Source organism: Babylonia areolata, chromosome 13 (genome assembly GCF_041734735.1).
Source record: "Babylonia areolata isolate BAREFJ2019XMU chromosome 13, ASM4173473v1, whole genome shotgun sequence".
Classification (NCBI taxonomy): Eukaryota; Metazoa; Mollusca; class Gastropoda; order Neogastropoda; family Buccinidae; genus Babylonia; species Babylonia areolata.
Genome location: NC_134888.1, coordinates 7,110,792 through 7,133,291, shown reverse-complemented (window position 1 = coordinate 7,133,291; position 22,500 = coordinate 7,110,792). Strand labels below are relative to the sequence as shown.

The window sequence follows — 22,500 nt, the reverse complement described above, 5'->3', positions numbered from 1 at the left end:
TCAAGGAGGCGTCACTGCGTTCAGACAAATCCATATACGCTACACCATATCCGACAACAAGCTGATGCCTGACCAGCAGCGTAACCCAACGCGCTTTAGCCAGGCCTTGAGAAAAAGAAGGTGCATAAACAAATCAATGGATACATCATTAAATCAATAGATAAATAAATAAACAAATAAATGAATGAATGAATAAATAAATAAACGGATAACAATTAAGAAAAGATAGGCAGATAGATAGTTAAAAAAAAAAAAAAAAAAGATGCGGGAAAAGAAAAAGAAAAGAAAAAGATAATGAATGAATGAACAAATAAGCAAATAAATGTAAATAAACATTCACACACACACACACACACACACACACACACACACACACACACACACACACACACACACACACACACACACACACACACCGTACAACGATTTACAACACTTTATCAAACCACTTCAGCCCTACGCGTAGTACAAATGAAATTAGCCACACGAAGATCACGACACAAAAAAAACAACAACAACCCAGACCTCCCATTAACAGAACGACGCGAGCTGTAAAGTCAGCGACTGATCACCAGACACGTCAGGCACTGACACAACTGGCTCACACACTCAACCGTAATTCATAGAGCTGATCCCCGCTTGAGAGTCGCTATGATGGCTCCTTTTAAAAAAAAATTAAAAAATTATTTTTTATTTTTTTATTTTTTGATTGTCTCGGACTTCCGTACCCCCTGCAAATGCAGGAGTGGTTTCATTACAGAGTAATGTGTCACATTTGACAACTGGTACGTGGCGTCATAGTGTCCGATTCTAAAGAAACAGCTGCTCCATTTGGAATTGCTCCCACACAGACAGGCTTCATTCAATGAGCAATACAAGACATGCAGGTGTCTGTCTGTCTGTCTGTCTGTCTGTCTGTGTCTGTCTGTTGTCACGTGTCTAGCTGTAAAAAAGTAATGCTGGAATAATTGTGTGCAAAGGGTCCAGGATGTTAGTGACGTGTGTGTTGTGTGTTGTGTTGTGTTGTGTTGTGTGTGTGTGTGTGTGTGTGTCCTCTCTTACTTGTATGTATGAATGTATGTGTGTACGTGAGTGTGTGTGTGTGTGTGTGTGTGTGTGTGTGTGTGTGTGTGTTTATTCATGTGTCCGTGCTTACTTCCATATATGAATGTATATGTGTGCGTGAGTGTATGTGTGTGTGAATGTGTATATGTGTGTAGGTAAGTATGTGCGTATACACACACATACACGTATCTAAACTATTCCGCAATAATCGTTTCATATTAACCTCAGTTTCACTGAATTGATGATTTGATACCTTAATTTATCATAATATTTTAGTTATGTATTTATTCATTTACTTGTCTATTTACTTATCCAATTTGTTCATGTTTTGGTGATGAAGAAAAAACGAAAATCAAAAAACAAAAAACAAACAAACAAAACAAAAACAACAACAAAAACAAACCACCACCACAAAGTTCGACAGCACAGCACAGGGGAGAGAAATGTATCCAAATACCGTAAGATCAAGATTTCAGGAGTTGCTTCCCTTGGACAGATCTCTTCCTTGATAATTCATTGTTTTGGTGGAATTACCGTTCTCTTATCTGGACTTTACACTCGGAACTGTCAAGTCTGACCTTCCTGTCATTATTAGTATTATAATTATCATTATCATTAGGGGCAGTAGTAGTAGTAGTCGCAGTAGTGGTAGTAGTAGTAGTAGTATCATCATCATCATCTTTTTCTTTTGTGATCCATATTTTCTCAGACTTGTCACCATTTTATATATATACATAAATTAATGTTTATACGTGTTTCGAAAAAGCTTTACATTTAGTTCTTACTATGAAGGTTTGTCGTGACACAGCCTCAATTTCAGAACCATAATCGATCAAAACTATACCAGATCACAAGAAAAGATACTTGATTTTTACACCAAAAATAGCAATGGCGGGTATAAAATACCAAATAACCTATCTGCTTCTAACACAGTCTGTCAATGTCTGTCACTCGTTTTCTACTTATAGCTATGTACTAGGTCTCTCAGGAACAAGACTAGACAAGACAAGACAAGACAAGACAAGACAACTGTCTTTTATTTCGAGGATGATAGATAGGCACTGGTGAGCTTTTTATAACATCCAGTCCCCGCCCTGAAACAGGGTCCACACTAAATAGAGAGACAGAGACAGAGAGAGAGAGAGGAAGAGAGAGAGAGACAGAGAGAGGGAGAGAAGAAGAGAGAGAGAGAGAGACAGAGACAGAGAGAGAGGAAGAGGGAGAGAGGAAGAGAGAGAGAGACAGAGAGAGGGAGAGAGGAAGAGAGAGAGAGAGAGAGGAAGAGAAAGAGAGAGATAGAGACAGAGACACAGAGACAGAGAGAGGGAGAGAGGAAGAGAGAGAGAGTAAGAGACAGAGAGAGGAAGAGAGAGAGAGACAGAGACACAGAGAGAGAGAGAGGGAGAGAGACAGACTGTGTGTGTGTGTGTGAGAGAGAGAGAGAGAGAGAGAGAGAGAGAGAGAGAGAGAGAGAGAGAGAGAGAGATTTATGATTCAACATTCAAGACGGTTTATTCAGTTAAGGCCATAGCCCCATATGAATAGGGGGTAATAACAGTTTTACATGTGTCATTGCAATTGATAATATAAACAATACAACGTCATTCACAACAAACTATCAGTGAATCTACGAAATGAGTGTCTCTCTTAATTGCAGTGCTTTATAAAGGAGAGAGAGAGAGAGAGAGGGAGAGAGAGACAAAGTCTGTATGTGTGTGTGTGTGTGTGTGTGTGTGTGTGTGTGTGTGTGTGTGAGAGAGAGAGAGAGAGAGAGAGAGAGAGAGAGTATGACCAGTGCAATGACCATCTCTCAAGGTCTAGCGGTAGGGCGGAAGGAGGCGGGGGTGGGGGTGGGGGTGGGGGTGGGGAGGTGGGGGTGAGGGATGGGAGAGAGAGAGAGTTAAAAAAAAATCACGGTCCATATACGGGGACTCAAACCCCAAGACACATGCTTCCTGATCGGACACATCGTTACTGGGCCACCGCTCCAATAGATATTGTTTCTATGGAGTCCCTGAACACCCCCCCACCCCCCCCCCAACCCACCGCCCCCCCCCCATTGCCCCCCCCCCCACGCCCCCACCCCCCGCCACACACACACACCCTGTGTGTGCCAGCTCCTTGTCCAATGTTCACACGCTTCCTTTCAGTGTCCTCTCCGGATTCGAACTCAGTCCCGCTGCCTCTCGCCTCTGAAGTGCGGGCATCACCAGCAGGACCACAGCAGCCGCGAAGCCACAGGCTCCCATGAAGTGGAAGGCCGTGACGTAAGACCCGCTCATGTCCTTGAGATAGCCTGAAAGGTCATGGTGAATCCTGTTTCAGGTTCAGGTTTCAAGGTGTTCCGTGTGCTGTGTTGTGTTGTGTTGTGTCGTGTTGTGTTGTGCTGTGTTGTGCTGTGTTGTGTTGTGTTGTGCTATGCTGTGTTGTGTTCCGTTGTGCTGTGCTGTGCTGTGTTACGTTGCGTTGTGCTGTGCTGCGTTGTGCTGTGCTGTGCTGTGTTGTGCTGTGCTGTGTTTTGTTGTGCTGTGTTGTGTTGTGTTGTGTTGTGCTGTGCTGTGTTGTGTTGTGCTGTGCTGTGCTGTGCTGTGTTGTGCTGTGCTGTGCTGTGTTGTGTTGTGCTGTGTTGTGCTGTGTTGTGTTGTGCTGTGCTGTGTTGTGCTGTGCTGTGTTGTGCTGTGCTGTGCTGTGCTGTGTTGTGTTGTGCTGTGTTGTGTTGTGCTGTGTTGTGCTGTGTTGTGTTGTGCTGTGTTGTGTTGTGCTGTGCTGTGTTGTGCTGTGCTGTGTTGTGCTGTGCTGTGTTGTGCTGTGCTGTGCTGTGTTGTGTTGTGCTGTGCTGTGTTGTGCTGTGCTGTGCTGTGTTGTGTTGTGCTGTGTTGTGCTGTACTGTGTTGTGTTGTGCTATGCTGTGTTGTGTTCCGTTGTGCTGTGCTGTGTTGCGTTGCGTTGCGTTGCGTTGCGTTGCGTTGCGTTGCGCTGTGTTGTGTTGTGTTGTGTTTTGCATTGTAATATATTGTATGGGTCATTTTTCACCACTGATTACTCTGTGTGAAATTCGGGCTGCTTTCTCCATGGGGAGCACGTCGCTACAGCGAGAGTGTCATCACTTCCCCCCCCCCCCCCCCCCCCCCCTCTCTCTCTCTCTCTCTCTATCTCTTTCTCTCTTTTCGTGCCTGTAAATGTGTTTGTTTCCCTATCAAACTGGATTATTCTGCAGAATTCCCCCCATGCACAACCCTTTTGTTGACGTGGGTAATTTGACTTGCGCTACGAGCATGCTACAACACGGAACCTCGGTCAGTTTCAATCGCCTCATCTGAATGACTAGCGTCCAGACCACCACTCATGGTCTAGTGGAGGCGTGAATATATTGACGAGTGTGGGATTCCTTGGCAGACGCGGTACCACATGATCAGCATTCACTTGACTCCACTACCAGACTGATTGGTATATAGATAGATAGATAGATAGATATAGATATAGATCATTCGGATGAGACGATAAACCGAGGTCCCGTGTGCAGCATGCATTTAGCGCACGTAAAAGAACCCACGGCAACAAAAGGGCTGTTCCTGGCAAAATTCTGTAGAAAAATCCACTTCGTTAGGAAAAAGAAATAAAACTACATGCAGGAAAAAAATACCAAAAAATGGGTGGCGCTGTAGTGTAGCGACGCGCTCTCCCTGGGGAGAGCAGCCCGAATTTCACACAGAGAAATCTGTTGTGATAAAAAGAAATACAAATACAAATACAAAATATAGATACAGATTGATATACATTGCACAACATCCACTGGGGAAAAAGGTGGAGGTGGGGAGGGTTGATCTGTTGGGCAGGTCCCTGGTCCTACTACTATTACTGCTGCTGCTGCTGCTGTTGTTGCTGCTACTGATGCCAGAACAACAACTACTATTACTACTGCTGCTGCCACAACAACAAAAACAACAACTGCTACTACTACTACTACTACTACTTTTGCTGCTGCTGCCACAACTACAACAGCAACAACAACAACTGCTACTACAAACTACTACTACTACTACTGCTGCTGCTGCCACAACTACAACAGCAACAACAACAACGACTACAACTTCAGCTGCTGCTGTTGTTGTTGCTGCAGCTGCCGTTACTTTAACACCAACCAACAACATCTTCTACTGCCGCCCCTGCTTCTCCTCCCGCTACTACCACCACCACCCCCACCCCCACCTCTCCTTCACTCACCGACGACGAGAAATCCGATGAAGCCCGACATGCCCAGGGACAGCTGTGTGAAGCCGAAGACCTGGCTGAAGCGGCGGAGGTCGGTGAAGTCCAGGATGACGAGGGGCAGCATGGAGAAGAGGACACCGGAGAACAGCCCATACAGCACGGACAGCGCCGTGAGCGCCGCCATGCCCTCCGCCAGCCCCGCCAGCTGGAAGGTGGCGCCCAGCACCAGGAGGGACACCAGGACCGACCTCTGGGGCCTCACCAGCCCGGACTGCGCCAGGAGCCCGGGAACCAGCCTGCTGACGATGTCCAGGGCGCCAGAGATGGTCAGCAGCAAGGCGCCCTGCGTGGTGCTCAGCCCCTTCTCCTGGGCCAGAGCCGGAAGGAAGGTGGCCGGAAGTCCACAGGCCAGGCCGCTCAGGAAGTGATAGACAGCCAGCAGCCAGAAGAGGGCGCTGCGGAAGAGGACGGGGTCAAACATCCGGGACAGCTTCCCGCACAGAGCTATGCACACAGAGCTGGATTCGTCGGGCGGGTTTCGGGAATAGACGCCACTGTTTCTGACGCTTTCTATTTCCTCGACTTTGACTTCCCTGCACAACGAATCGCGGAGCATTCCCACGTCCGTCAGGAGGAGGCTGTGGTCGAAGTTGAGCATGGTCAAGGAGACGGAGTGGGGTCCCCCCATGCCCGCTGCTTTCACGAAAGCGTCCCAGGAACCTTGACGCCCCTGCCCGCCCCGCGCGAGGACGTCGGAGCGAATATGGACCTTCCCGTCCGTGATGGCCAGGAGGCTTTGAGTCAGCGGCGTGACTCCTGGGAAGGCGGTGGAGTCCTGGTTCTTTCTCACGCCCACCACGGCGCTTTCCGAGACGGTTCTCTGAGCGTTTCTTTCCCGCCGGGCCCGCTTGGCGATCTCACGTTGCTGCTGGATGAACCTCTCCCACCCTGTGTCTCCCCGTGGAGGTCTGTCTGCTGTCTGCTGTGGAGGCTTATAGTCCTGTGGAGGAGTCAGCAGAGACCCGAACACAAGCACCTGCCCGAAGAGGCCACCCAGGAGCAGGAAGGCGCCAGAGAGGAAATACTCGTCCAGAAGCATGCGCGTGGCGATGGGCATGACGACACTTCCGATGCTGCCGCCCGTGTTGACGATGGCGGTGGCGACTGGCAGCTTCCTCCTGAAGTAGGCGTTCATCAGGTTGAAGCCTGGCCCCATGGTCAGGCCGAACGCTGTGCCTGCACGATGCCCCACAGTGGTGAACAGTGAGTGTGATGGGCTGGGTTGGGTTGGGTTGCGGTTGGGTTGGGACGGGTAGCATTGTATTGTATTGTATTGTATTGTATTGTATTGTGCTGTGCTGTGCTGTGCTGTGCTGTGCTGTGCTGTGCTGTGCTGTATTGTATTATATTGTATTGCATTGGGTTTGATTGGAATGGATTGCATCATATAGTGCTGTGCTCTGCTGTGCTGTTCTGTGCTGTATTATATTGTATTGTATTGTGCTGTATTGCATTGCATTGAATTGTGCTGTATTACATTGCATTGCATTGCGTTGTGCTGTGCTGTGCTGTATTGTATTGTATTGTATTGTATTGCATTGCATTGTGTTGCATTGCATGGCATTGTATTGCATTGTGCTGTATTGCATCGCATTGTTCTGTGCTGTGCAGTGCCGTGCTGTGCTGTGCTGTGCTGTGCTGTGCTGTGCTGTGTCGTACTGTGCTGTGCTGTGCTGTACTGTGCTGTGCTGTGCTGTGTCGTACTGTGCTGTGCTGTACTGTGCTGTGCTGTGCTGTGTCGTACTGTGCTGTGCTGTGCTGTGCTGTGCCGTGCTGTGCTGTGCTGTGTCGTACTGTGCTGTGCTGTGCTGTGCTGTGCTGTGCTGTGCCGTGCTGTGCTGTGCTGTGTCGTACTGTGCTGTGCTGTGTCGTACTGTGCTGTGCTGTGCTGTGCTGTGCTGTGCTGTGCTGTGTTGTGCTGTGCTGTGCACCCAAGGAGTCCCGTGCCACTGACCCAGGCAGAGCGAGAAGATGACGATGATGTGAGAGACGTCAGAGGCGAAGGAGCAGGCCACGAAGCCCGCCACCCCTGTCAGGGCCCCAGCCAGCGTCAAGGCCCTCACTGACGTCATCTCCACGATCGTCGTCATCACGACCAGGGCTGCAACAACATGTGTAGTGTCCGTCATACACGCGCGTTCATTCACGCACACACGGGCGCGCGCGCATACGCACGCATACACACAGACACACACACACAGACGCACAGACATACATACATACATACATACAGACAGACAGAGACAGACAGACAGACAGACAGAGGGAGAGAGAGAGGGGAGGAGAGACAGAGAGAGACAGACAGACAGACAGACAGACACAGAGAGACAGAGACAGAGATAGGGGGTGGGAGAGAGAGAGAGAGAGAGAGAGAGAGAGAGAGAGAGAGAGAGAGAGAGAGAGATGTGGTTTCTCCAGGAGATGTGATGATCACAATACGACAGAGACACGGCAACAGACAGAGACACGGCAACAGAGACACGGCAACAGACAGAAACACAGCAACAGACAGAGACGCGGCAACAGACAGAGACACGGCAACAGACAGACACAGAAATAGAGACACGGCAACAGACACGGCAACAAAGGCACGGCAACAAAGACACGGCAACAGACAGACACGGCAACAGACACAGCAACAGAGACGACACGGCAACAGAGACACGGCAACAGACAGAGACACGGCAACAGATAGAGACACGGCAACAGAGACACGGCAACAGACAGAGACACGGCAACAGACAGAAACACAGCAACAGAGACACGGCAACAGAGACATGGCAACAGACAGACACGGCAACAGACAGACACGGCAACAGACAGAGACACGGCAACAGAGACGACACGGCAACAGAGACACGGCAACAGACAGAGACACGGCAACAGATAGAGACACGGCAACAGAGACACGGCAACAGACAGAGACACGGCAACAGACAGAAACACAGCAACACAGACACGGCAACAGAGACATGGCAACAGACAGACACGGCAACAGACAGACACGGCAACAGAGACACGGCAATAGACAGACACGGCAACAGACAGAGACACGGCAACAGAGAGAGACACGGCCACAGACAGAGGCACGGCAACAGACAGAGGCACTGCAACAGAGACACGGCAACAGACAGACACGGCAAGAGACAGAGACACGGCAACAGAGACACGGCAAGAGACAGAGGCACGGCAACAGAGACACGGCAAGAGACAGACACGGCAACAGACAGAGACACGGCAACAGAGAAACGGCAAGAGACACGGCATCAGAGACACGGCAACAGACAGAGACAACAGACAGAGACACAGCAACAGACAGAGACACGGCAACAGAGACACGGCAAGAGACAGAGACACGGCAACAGACAGAGACAAAGCAACAGAGACACGGCAACAGACAGACACGGCAACAGACAGACACGGCAACAGACAGAGACACAGAAACAGAGACACGGCAACAGAGACACGGCAACAGAGACACGGCAACAGACAGAGACAACAGACAGAGACACAGCAACAGACACACAGCAACAGAGACACAGAAACAGAGACACGGCAACAGACAGACACGGCAACAGACAGAGACACGGCAACAGACAGACACGGCAACAGACAGACACGGCAACAGACAGAGACAAGGCAACAGACAGAGACACGGCAACAGAGACACGGCAACGGACAGAGACACGGCAACAGAGACACGGCAACGGACAGAGACACGGCAACAGAGACACGGCAACAGACAGAGACACGGACACAGACAGAGACACGGCAACCGACACGGCAACAGACAGAGACACGGCAACAGAGACACGGCAACAGACAGAGACACGGACACAGACAGAGACACGGCAACAGACACGGCAACAGATAGAGACACGGCAACAGACAGAGACACGGCAACAGACAGACACGGCAACAGAGACACGGCAACAGACAGAGACACGGACACAGACAGAGACACGGCAACAGACACGGCAACAGACAGAGACACGGCAACAGAGACACGGCAACAGACAGACACGGCAACAGAGACACGGCAACAGACAGAGACACGGCAACAGACAGAGACACGGCAACAGAGACACGGCAACAGACAGAGACACAGCAACAGACAGAGACGCGGCAACAGACAGAGACACGGCAACAGACAGACACAGCAATAGAGACACGGCAACAGACACGGCAACAAAGACACGGCAACAGAAAGACACGGCAACAGACAGACACGGCAACAGACACAGCAACAGAGACGACACGGCAACAGAGACACGGCAACAGACAGAGACACGGCAACAGATAGAGACACGGCAACAGAGACACGGCAACAGACAGAGACACGGCAACAGACAGAAACACAGCAACAGAGACACGGCAACAGAGACATGGCAACAGACAGACACGGCAACAGACAGACACGGCAACAGACAGAGACACGGCAACAGAGACGACACGGCAACAGAGACACGGCAACAGACAGAGACACGGCAACAGATAGAGACACGGCAACAGAGACACGGCAACAGACAGAGACACGGCAACAGACAGAAACACAGCAACAGAGACACGGCAACAGAGACATGGCAACAGACAGACACGGCAACAGACAGACACGGCAACAGAGACACGGCAATAGACAGACACGGCAACAGACAGAGACACGGCAACAGAGAGAGACACGGCCACAGACAGAGGCACGGCAACAGACAGAGGCACTGCAACAGAGACACGGCAACAGACAGACACGGCAAGAGACAGAGACACGGCAACAGAGACACGGCAAGAGACAGAGGCACGGCAACAGAGACACGGCAAGAGACAGACACGGCAACAGACAGAGACACGGCAACAGAGAAACGGCAAGAGACACGGCATCAGAGACACGGCAACAGACAGAGACAACAGACAGAGACACAGCAACAGACAGAGACACGGCAACAGAGACACGGCAAGAGACAGAGACACGGCAACAGACAGAGACAAAGCAACAGAGACACGGCAACAGACAGACACGGCAACAGACAGACACGGCAACAGACAGAGACACAGAAACAGAGACACGGCAACAGAGACACGGCAACAGAGACACGGCAACAGACAGAGACAACAGACAGAGACACAGCAACAGACACACAGCAACAGAGACACAGAAACAGAGACACGGCAACAGACAGACACGGCAACAGACAGAGACACGGCAACAGACAGACACGGCAACAGACAGACACGGCAACAGACAGAGACAAGGCAACAGACAGAGACACGGCAACAGAGACACGGCAACGGACAGAGACACGGCAACAGAGACACGGCAACGGACAGAGACACGGCAACAGAGACACGGCAACAGACAGAGACACGGACACAGACAGAGACACGGCAACCGACACGGCAACAGACAGAGACACGGCAACAGAGACACGGCAACAGACAGAGACACGGACACAGACAGAGACACGGCAACAGACACGGCAACAGATAGAGACACGGCAACAGACAGAGACACAGGAACAGACAGACACGGCAACAGAGACACGGCAACAGACAGAGACACGGACACAGACAGAGACACGGCAACAGACACGGCAACAGACAGAGACACGGCAACAGAGACACGGCAACAGACAGACACGGCAACAGAGACACGGCAACAGACAGAGACACGGACACAGACAGAGACACGGCAACAGACACGGCAACAGATAGAGACACGGCAACAGAGACACGGCAACAGACAGAGACACGGCAACAGAGACACGGCAACAGACAGAGACACAGCAACAGAGACACGGCAACAGACAGAGACACGGCAACAGACAGAGACACGGCAACAGAGACACGGCAACAGAGACACGGCAACAGACAGAGACACGGCAACAGAGACACGGCAACAGACAGAGACACGGCATCAGAGACACGGCAACAGACAGAGACAACAGACAGAGACACGGCAACAGAGACACGGCAACAGAGACACGGCAACAGACAGAGACACGGCAACAGACAGAGACACAGCAACAGAGACACGGCAACAGACAGAGACACAGCAACAGAGACACGGCAACAGAGACACGGCAACAGACAGACACGGCAACAGACAGAGACACAGCAACAGAGACACGGCAACAGAGACACGGCAACAGAGACACGGCAACAGACAGAGACAACAGACAGAGACACAGCAACAGACAGAGACACAGCAACAGAGACACGGCAACAGACAGACACGGCAACAGACAGAGACACGGCAACAGACAGAGACACGGCAACAGAGACACGGCAACAGACAGAGACACGGCAACGGACAGAGACACGGCAACGGACAGAGACACGGCAATAGAGACACGGCAACAGACAGACACGGCAACAGAGACACGGCAACAGACAGAGACACGGCAACCGACACGGCAACAGACAGAGACACGGCAACAGAGACACGGCAACAGACAGAGACACGGACACAGACAGAGACACGGCAACAGACACGGCAACAGATAGAGACACGGCAACAGACAGAGACACGGACACAGACAGACACGGCAACAGAGACACGGCAACAGACAGAGGCACGGCAACAGACAGAGACACGGCAACAGACAGACACGGCAACAGAGACACGGCAACAGAGACACGGCAAGAGACAGAGACACGGCAAGAGACAGAGACACGGCAACAGAGACACGGCAAGAGACAGAGGCACGGCAACAGAGACACGGCAACAGACAGACACGGCAACAGACAGAGACACGGCAACAGAGACACGGCAACAGACAGAGACACGGCAACAGACAGACACGGCAACAGACAGAGACACGGCAACAGAGACACGGCAACAGAGACACGGCAACAGACAGACACGGCAACAGACAGAGACACAGCAACAGAGACACGGCAACAGAGACACGGCAACAGACAGAGACACAGCAACAGAGACACGGCAACAGACAGACACGGCAACAGACAGAGACACGGCAACAGACAGAGACACGGCAACAGACAGACACGGCAACAGACAGAGACACGGCAACAGACAGAGACACGGCAACAGACAAAGACACGACAACAGAGACACGGCAACAGACTGAGACACGGCAACAGACAGAGACACACAGACATACCAGTGATGCTGAACACCGCAGACTGCACTCCTCCAAGCAGAGCCACCGTGGAGGCGGAGGTCTCAAAACTTAATTGAACGGCCACGAAGAGGACTCCGAAAGCTCGTACCAGCCCGAAACACACAAACTGGATCACGAAGACAGCTGAAATACACACACCGTGTTTTTGTTACTATTATCATTATTATTATTATTATTATTATCATTATTATTATTATTATTATTATCGTTGTTGTTGTTGTTATCATTATTGTTGTTATTGTTGTTGTTATGGTGATGATGATGAATGATGAATGATGATGATTAGTGCCTCCGTGGCCTAATGGATAAGGCATCGGCCTCCTAAACGCCGGATCGGCTTAATGTTGCGCAAGCCGGGGATTGCGGGTTCGAGTCCCGTCGGAGGTGGGCTTTTTTTTTTCTTTTTTTTTTCCTCTCAAGGCCTGACTAAGCGCGTTGGGTTACGCTGCTGGCCAGGCATCTGCTTGGCAGATGTGGTGTAGCGTATATGGTTTTGTCCGAACGCAGCGACGCCTCCTTGAGCTACTGAAACTGAAACTGAAACTGATGATGATGAATGATGAATAATGAATGATGAATAATGAATGATGATGAATTATGAATGATGATGATGATGATGATAATGAGCATTTACGCGCCTAATCTTGAAAATAAGTCATAGGAGAATACAAATAGAACACACACGTAAATATCAAAAAGGAAAATACTGAACACAAGATATCAAACATTATTAAGAATTATTCAAACACCCCTCCCCAACACACACACACACACACACACACACACACACACACACACACAAGCACTCGCGCATGCACACTCACACGTCATAGCACACAATCCTAAATAGTACACAATCAAAAATGCAACCAACAAAATCTGAAACGGTCTAACTCACTCACTCACTGATAGTCATGTTAGTTCATACTGGAAAAGGATGAGCTGTTGAGTATTACTGTGTTGTCGTGTTGTGTGTTGTTGTGTTGTGTTGTCTTATTTTGCTTTGCGTTGTATTGTATTGTATTGTATTGTGTTGTATTGTATCGTATTGTATTGTTTTGTATTGTATTGTATTGTATTGTATTGCATTGCATCGTATCGTATCGCATCATATCGTCATTCGGATGAGACGATAAACCGAGGTCCCGTGTGCAGCATGCACTTAGCGCACGTAAAAGAACCTACGGCAACAAAAGGGTTGTCCCTGGCAACATTCTGTAGAAAAAAATCACATCGATAGGAACACACAGAAAAAATAAACAACAACTGCATGCTGGAAAAAAACAAAAACAAAAAACAAAACAAGAGAGGCAAGGCCTTCAAGACTCACTTGTGATACACTTAACACAAGCTTTTTATGTATCGAGTATAATTTCAAGATATAATGTTTAAGACGAGAAAGATCAGTTTAAAGCAAATTAAGTCCCCCTAGCATTAATTACAGAGTAATTTCCCGTTTTTACTATCTGCACCGAAACGTTTGCAAAATAAATAAAACTTCCATGCATAGCAAAAGAAGTTCCTATTTGAACAAAAAATGATACTATTAATGTCAATGTTAAAGTTTACCACGGACACACAGACACACAAACACACAGACACAGACACACACACACACACAGACAACCGAACACCGGGTTAAAACATAGACTCACTTTGTTTACACAAGTGAGTGAAAAATGTGTGGCGCTCTCAGTGGCAGTGTAGCCACGCGCTCTCCTTGGGGAGAGCAGCCCGAATTTCACACAGGGAAATCTGTTGTGACAAAAATTTAGTAATGCAATGCAATCGTATCGTATTGTATTGTTTTGTATTGTGTTGTAGCAAGGGATTTCTGTGAGTGAAATTCGGGCTGCTCTCCCCGAGAAGAGCACGTTGATAGAGTGCAGCGCCACACATTTTTGACTCACTTGTGTAAACAAAGTGAGTCTATGTTTTAACCCGGTGTTCGGTTGTGTGTGTGTGTGTGTGTGTCCGTGGTAAACTTTAACATTGACATTTTCTCTGCAAATACTTTGTCAGTTGACACCAAATTAGGCATAAAATTCAGTTCTTCCCAGTCATCTTGTTTAAAACAATATTGCACCTTTGGGATGGGCACAAAAAAAATAATAAATGAAGCCTAATTATATGCAAACTGCATTTACTGTTATATTTATATTTTTTGTATTCTCTAAACTTGGCACTTTGATCTGATATTCTGACCCAACAACAAGAGCAGTCATTAGTATCATTTTTTGTTCAAACAGGAACTTCTTTTGCTAAGCATGGAAGTTTTATTTATTTGCAAACGTTTTGGTGCAGATAGTAAAAAAAGGGAAATTACTCTGTAATTAATGCTGGGGGACTTAATTTGCTTTAAACTGATCTTTCTCATCTTAAACATTACATTTTGAAATTATACTCAGTACATAAAAAGCTTGGATTTTTTTAAAAGTGTATCACAAGTGAGTCTTGAAGGCCTTGCCTCTCTTGTTTTCTGTTTGTAAGCGTCCTTTTTAAGTAAAAATGTTTTATGTCAAAGTGAAGTAGTTTTACGACAGCGTTGTGTCTTAAACCCTTTCATCACCAGTCAGTTTAGAGTACAAAATTCCCTTGTGGTATAAACACAGAAAAGACAGTGGCTAAGAGTAGCTGGAGATTCCCCCCTGCGATGTATAGAATATATGGCCTATCCTACCACCGAACATTAAGAGCAGTAGGTTCATGGATAACAGACCGAGGAATGGTCACCTTTCAGTGACATGGGTCCTCTGCCACGCCTGTGCATAAATGCGAGCTTGGCGGTGAAAGTGTTAAAGAGAGTAAAGAAAAAGGCAACAATAAAGATAATAAGATGCATCCAGCCACACATATACTACACTGTGGTATACTTCATACTTTCACACAACGAATGTCACACAGTGGATTAAAAAAAAAAAAAAAATCGCATCGACAGAACGACTGAGAGCCGTGAAGTCAGTGACTGGTCACCAGAGGAGCAAGGCATGAACTGCGGAAAGACAACCAGTTCACACACTAAACCGTAATTCATAGACGGCACCCTCTGATAGTAAAGAAGCAGCTGTTTTGGATCTTGCATGCCAAACCATTATCCTTGACTGACATACAGCTTCAGTGACTCCACTGTCAACACTGGAACAGTCACTGAGGTTGACGATATTGGAATTTGTATTGAAAGAATCGATGAAGGTATGAAGGCATAACGTGTTTTCATGTCGTTGAGAGAGCGACAGAGAGAGAGATATAGACAGACAGACAGAGATTGAGAGAGAGAAGAGGGGGGGGGGGGGGGGGGGAGTCTTGTCAGTACATAATTATTATCGTTTAACGAATAGACTGTATATGAGTATGTATATATGTATGTATATATGTATATATATATATATATATATATATATATATATATATATATATATATATATATATTACACAGGTGTATACGAGTGTTCTTTCAGGCAACAAGTCGGGGGAAAAAAATTGGCATAGGTACTCTAATGAAAGCAAAATGGCACCCTTATGAACAACAACAACAAAACGTCTATTGAGAAGGTCTTGTGACCTGACGTCTTTCGGATGGTCCATAAACCTAAATCCCGTGAGCAGCATGTATTTAGCGCACGTAAAGGAACTCACGGCAAGAAATGGTATGTACTTGGCAGCACTGCGTGGGAAAATGGACTTTGATTTGATAACCAACGCACGGTCATATCTGCAGAAAAAGAATATGATGTGGGTGGCGCTGCATTCCGGCGACGTGGTACAGTACAAGATAGTACAGAACGATACAGCACAGTACAGTACAGTACAGCACAGCACAGTACAACACAGCACAGCATAGCACAACACAACACAACACAGTACAGTACAGTACAGCACAGCACAGCACAGCACAGCACGGCACAGTACAGTACAGCACAGCACAGCACAGCACAGTACAGGACAGTACAGCACAGCACAGCACAGCACAGCACAGCACAGCACAGCACAGCACAGTACAGCACAGCACAGCACAGTACAGGACAGTACAGCACAGCACAGCACAGTACAGTACAGTACAGTACAGTACAGGACAGTACAGCACAGTACAACACAGCACAGCACAGCACAACACAGCACAGCACGGCACAGCACGGCACAGTACAGGACAGTACAGCACAGCACAGCACAGCACGGCACAGTACAGGACAGTACAGCACAGCACAGTACACTACAGTACAGGACAGTACAGCACAGCACAGCACAGCACAGCACAGCACAGTACAGTACAGTACAGGACAGTACAGCACAGCACAGCACAGTACAGTACAGTACAGGACAGTACAGCACAGCACAGCACAGTACAGTACAGTACAGGACAGCACAGCACAGCACAACACAGCACAGTATAGCACAGCACAGCACAGTATAGCACAACACAGTACAGTACAGTACAGGACAGCACAGCACAGCACAGTACAGTACAGGACAGCACAGCACAGCACAGCACAGCACAGCACAGCACAGTACAGCACAGCACAGTATAGCACAGCACAGCACAGTATAGCACAACACAATACAACACAATACAGTACCGTACAGTACAATTCAACACAACACAACATGACAAAACACAACACAACACATCACAGCACAGCACAACACTACACGACACAACACAGCACAACACGACACAACACAGCACAGCACAGCACAGCACGACACAACACAACACAGCACAGCACAGCACAGCACGACACAACACGACACGACACGACAAAGCACAGCACAGCACAGCACAGCACAACACGACACGACACGACAAAGCACAGCACAGCACAGCACAGCACAACACGACACGACAAAGCACAGCACAGCACAGCACAGCACAACACGACACGACACGACAAAGCACAGCACAGCACAGCACAGCACAACACGACACGACAAAGCACAGCACAGCACAGCACAACACGACACGACACGACAAAGCACAGCACAGCACAGCACAGCACAGCACAACACGACACGACAAAGCACAGCACAGCACAGCACAACACGACACAGCACAGCACAGCACGACACGACAAAGCACAGCACAGCACAGCACAACACGACACGACAAAGCACAGGACAGCACAGCACAGCACAGCACAGCACAGCACAACACAACATGACACGACACGACAAAGCACAGCACAGCACAGCACAGCACAGCACAGCACAGCACAACACGACACGACACGACACGACAAAGCACAGCACAGCACAGCACAGCACAGCCCAGCACAGCACAACATGACACGACACGACAAAGCACAGCACAGCACAGCACAGCACAGCACAGCACAACACGAAACGACACGACAAAGCACAGCACAGCACAGCACAACACGACACGACAAAGCACAGCACAGCACAGCACAGCACAGCACAGCACAACACGACACGACACGACACGACAAAGCACAGCACAGCACAGCACAGCACAGCCCAGCACAGCACAACATGACACGACACGACAAAGCACAGCACAGCACAGCACAGCACAGCACAACACGACACGACACGACAAAGCACAGCACAGCACAGCACAACACGACACGACACGACAAAGCACAGCACAGCACAGCACAACACGACACGACACGACACGACAAAGCACAGCACAGCACAGCACAGCACAGCACAGCACAACACGACACGACACGACACGACACGACACGACAAAGCACAGCACAGCACAGCACAGCACAGCACAACACGACACGACAAAGCACAGCACAGCACAGCACAGCACAGCACAGCACAGCACAACACGACACGACACGACACGACAAAGCACAGCACAGCACAGCACAGCACAGCACAGCATAGCACGACACGACACGACACGACACGACACGACACGACAAAGCACAGCACAACACAGCACAACACGACACGACAAAGCACAGCACAGCACAGCACAACACAACTCAACAATACACAACACAACACGACACAACACAGTAAAGAACAGCACAGCTCAACACACCACTACACAGAACAACACAACACGACACGACACAACGCCGACAGCGGAATCAGTTATGACCAGTAACTTCTTCTTCTTCGTCTTCTTTGTTCGTGGGCTTCAACTCCCACGTTCACTCGTATATACGCGAGTGGGCTTTTTACGTGTATAACCGTTTTTACCCCGCCATGTAGGCAGCCATACTCCGCTTTCGGGGGTGTGCATGCTGGGTATGTTCTTGTTTCCATAACCCACCGAACGCTGACATGGATTACAGGATCTTTAACGGTGCGTATTTGATCTTATGCTTGCGTATACACACGAAGGGGGTTCAGGCACTGGCAGGTCTGCACATATGTTGACCTGGGAGATCGGAAAAATCTCCACCCTTTACCCACCAGGCGCTGTCACCGTGATTCGAATCCGGGACCCTCAGATCCAAGTCCAACGCTTTAACCATTCGGCTATGGCGCCCGTCATGACCAGTAACGAGAGCCTGAACCAAGGTCAGACCTGTGCATGGACTCTGGACATCAACAACACTGCCCAGGGGCTTGGGAAGAGGAACACACAGTGTGGACACCTTGACCGATAAGACTGAGGGGTGGGGGGGGGAGGTTGGGGGTTGGGGGGGGGGGGGGGGGGCGGGGCAGGTCTGCACTCATCGGGGACACCGCGATAAGGCAGACACCACAATGTAACACACGCACGCCCACATACACACACATGAATATGCACACACGCACGCGTGCACGTGCACGCACACACACACACACACACACACACACACACACACACACACACACACACACACACACACACACACACACACACACACACACACACACACACTAATAATCACTTAAAGTGGAAAGACGTAATCTTGAAGACTACAACACACACATACATGCACTCGATCGCTCTATCGAGAGAGAGAGAGAGAGAGAGAGAGAGAGAGAGAGAGAGAGAGAGAGAGAGAGAGAGAAAGAGATCAAATCAGATCAAATCAAATCAAATTAAATCAAATTATGTTGTCCATAGCCCCGCTGACCACTAAGGCCATATCAGGGCTGAAGAGAGAGAGAGAGGGGGTGGTGGGGAGAGACAGACAGACAGACAGACAGACGGACAGAGACACAGACAGAAAGAGGGAGTGAGAGAGATTAGGGGGTGGTGTGTGTGTGTGGGGGGGGGGGGGGGGGGGGGGGGGGGGGGGGGGGGCGTAACCTTATTACTAATGACTGAGATGGAGAGAGCGAGCAAGCAAGAAAGAGAGAGAGCGAGAGGGGGGAGGAGAGAAGGAAGCAAGGGAGGAAGAGACAGACAGACAGACAGAGAGAAAGGGACACAGACACACAGACACACAGACAGACAAATAGGGATTTAACAGAATCAACGACAGCAACAACAACAACAACAACAATTTCAACAACAAAAGAGTTGACTATTTCTTTCTGACAAATTAACAAAAAGAAAGAAAAGAAAAACCCAACTAATTCCTCATCCCCTATAATATCCCCAAACATCCCCGCCACACCCCCACATCCCTCTTCCCCCCCCCCCTCCCCCCCCCCCCCCACACACACACCACCACCACCCCCTCTGCCCCCCCCCCCCTCCCACCACGTCCCCCCCGACCACCCTGGACACAAAAACAAAAAAAAGCCAAAGAAGAGGAACAAAGAGACGCAGGACGGAGCAGGTCCCACCATCTTACACAGCAGAATCACCCAGGCCCATCCTGTGTCCACTGGGTTGTGACACGTCCTGCCATCTCCCGTGCGGTCCTTGCGGTCCTTTTCCCGTCCTGTCCGGTCCTTTTCCTGTCCCGTGCGGTCCTTTTCCTGTCCCGTGCGGTCCTTTTCCTGTCCGGTCCGGTCCTTTTCCTGTCCCGTGCGGTCCTTTTCCTGTCCCGTGCGGTCCTTTTCCTGTCCTGTCCGGTCCTTTTCCTGTCCTGTCCCGTCCTTTTCCTGTCCCGTGCGGTCCTTTTCCTGTCCCGTGCGGTCCTTTTCGGTCTTCAGACACCAGTCATCCCGGTCGTGGCGGTCATCTCCCTTTGCCCGAGGCTTCTGTCGTCCGCCTGTGTTGCTGCTGTCCATGTTGGTACCCTTGTAAAAAAAAAAAACAAAAAAAACAAGAGAGGCAAGGCCTTCAAGACTCACTTGTGATACACTGAAAAACAATCCAAGCTTTTTATGTATTGTGTATAATTTCAAAATGTAATGTTTAAGATGAGAAAGATCAGTTTAAAGCGAATTAAGTCCCCTAGCATTAATTACAGAGTAATTTCCCTTTTTTACTATCTGCACCAAAAGGTTTGCAAAATAAATAAAACTTCCATGCTTAGCAAAAGAATTTCCTGTTTGAACAAAAAATGATACTAATGACTGCTCTTGTTGTTGGGTCAGAATATCAGATCAAAGTGCCAAGTTTAGAGAATACAAAAAATATAAATATAACAGTAAATGCAGTTTGCATATAATTAGGCTTCATTTTTTTTATTTTTGTGCCCATCCCAGAGGTGCAATATTGTTTTAAACAAGATGACTGGAAAGAACTGAATTGTTCCTATTTTTATGCCTAATTTGGTGTCAACTGACAAAGTATTTGCAGAGAAAATGTCAATGTTAAAGTTTACCACGGACACACAGACACACACACACACACACACACACACACACACACACACACACACAACCGAACACCGGGTTAAAACATAGACTCACTTTGTTTACACAAGTGAGTCAACAAAAAAAAACAAAAAAAAACGAAACAAAACATGGAGGGACTGGTTTATTGATTGGTATTGATACTGACGTAACGTCTATCCTCGGTCAGAGACCAAGCTCCAAGCACAACAATCTTCAAAACAAACGTTTATTTAGACAATGTACACAACAATCTTCAAAACAAACGTTTATTTAGACAATGTACACAACAATCTTCAAAACAAACGTTTATTTAGACAATGTATACAACAATCTTCAAAACAAACGTTTATTTAGACAATGTACACAACAATCTTCAAAACAAACGTTTATTTAGACAATGTACACAACAATCTTCAAAACAAACGTTTATTTAGACAATGTACACAACAATCTTCAAAACAAACGTTTATTTAGACAATGTACACAACAATCTTCAAAACAAACGTTTATTTAGACAATGTACACAACAATCTTCAAAACAAACGTTTATTTAGACAATGTACACAACAATCTTCAAAACAAACGTTTATTTAGACAATGTACACAACAATCTTCAAAACAAACGTTTATTTAGACAATGTATACAACAATCTTCAAAACAAACGTTTATTTAGACAATGTACACAACAATCTTCAAAACAAACGTTTATTTAGACAATGTGTTAAACATGTGCACATAAACAGCGGAGGAACAGCAAGTTAACAGTTTGCATCATGGGGGGGAATTCAGTTTCTTGCCCCAAAGTTCCTTTAATCTGTTCTATCATGCTGGAATACTTAGTGTGTTTCTACTAGTATCTGGTGATTCATATATGACCTGAAACAGCTGGAATCCGCAATGTCTGTGGCAGTTATTTATACTACACTTTGGATAGTGGGCCAACGTCATAGGCAATCATTAGTCATAGATAATTATCTATTATCTCACGTGATGAAATTGTATTTGTCTTTTTTTTTTTTTTTTTTTTCAAGGAATGCTTATGTGACTATCCTGTTCTCACATCACGAAGTCATATATTTAAGTTTTGTTATTGTGTGTGTCTGTGTCGTCAATATATCTCATCGCTTTTGAAATTATAATTTGCATAATCCTATGTTTATTTGATGCCGAGTTTTAGTTATACACCCATGTTTTTTTTTGTTTTTTGTTTTGTTTTTTTAAAGGATTTCCTTGATCTTAAACTGTTTCACTCTGGTGTATTTTATTTCAATTTTGCAACAAAAATTTCGTTTCTTTTTTATGTAAAAAAACTGTTTGAATCATTTGTGATAATGTTGCCACAGGAAAAAAAAACAACCAAAAATAGGTACGAAGCTA

The 22,500-nt window shown here is 47.9% G+C and overlaps 1 protein-coding gene and 1 non-coding gene across 2 annotated transcripts; one reads left to right on the top strand and one right to left on the bottom strand.

Moving 5' to 3' along the window:
• Positions 1 to 3,197: 3,197 nt before the first annotated feature.
• LOC143289326 (monocarboxylate transporter 5-like) lies at positions 3,198 to 20,570 on the bottom strand. Its single transcript, XM_076598326.1, has 5 exons — positions 20,189 to 20,570; positions 12,456 to 12,599; positions 7,292 to 7,438; positions 5,290 to 6,513; positions 3,198 to 3,361 (listed from the first exon to the last, which is right to left on the bottom strand). The coding sequence occupies exons 1-5, from the start codon at positions 20,568 to 20,570 to the stop codon at positions 3,198 to 3,200; spliced, it is 2,061 nt and encodes a 686-aa protein (XP_076454441.1).
• Positions 12,764 to 12,863, top strand: Trnar-ccu (transfer RNA arginine (anticodon CCU)). The gene is made up of 2 exons: positions 12,764 to 12,800; positions 12,828 to 12,863. It is a non-coding gene; the product is annotated as a tRNA-Arg (tRNA).
• Positions 20,571 to 22,500: the final 1,930 nt, after the last annotated feature.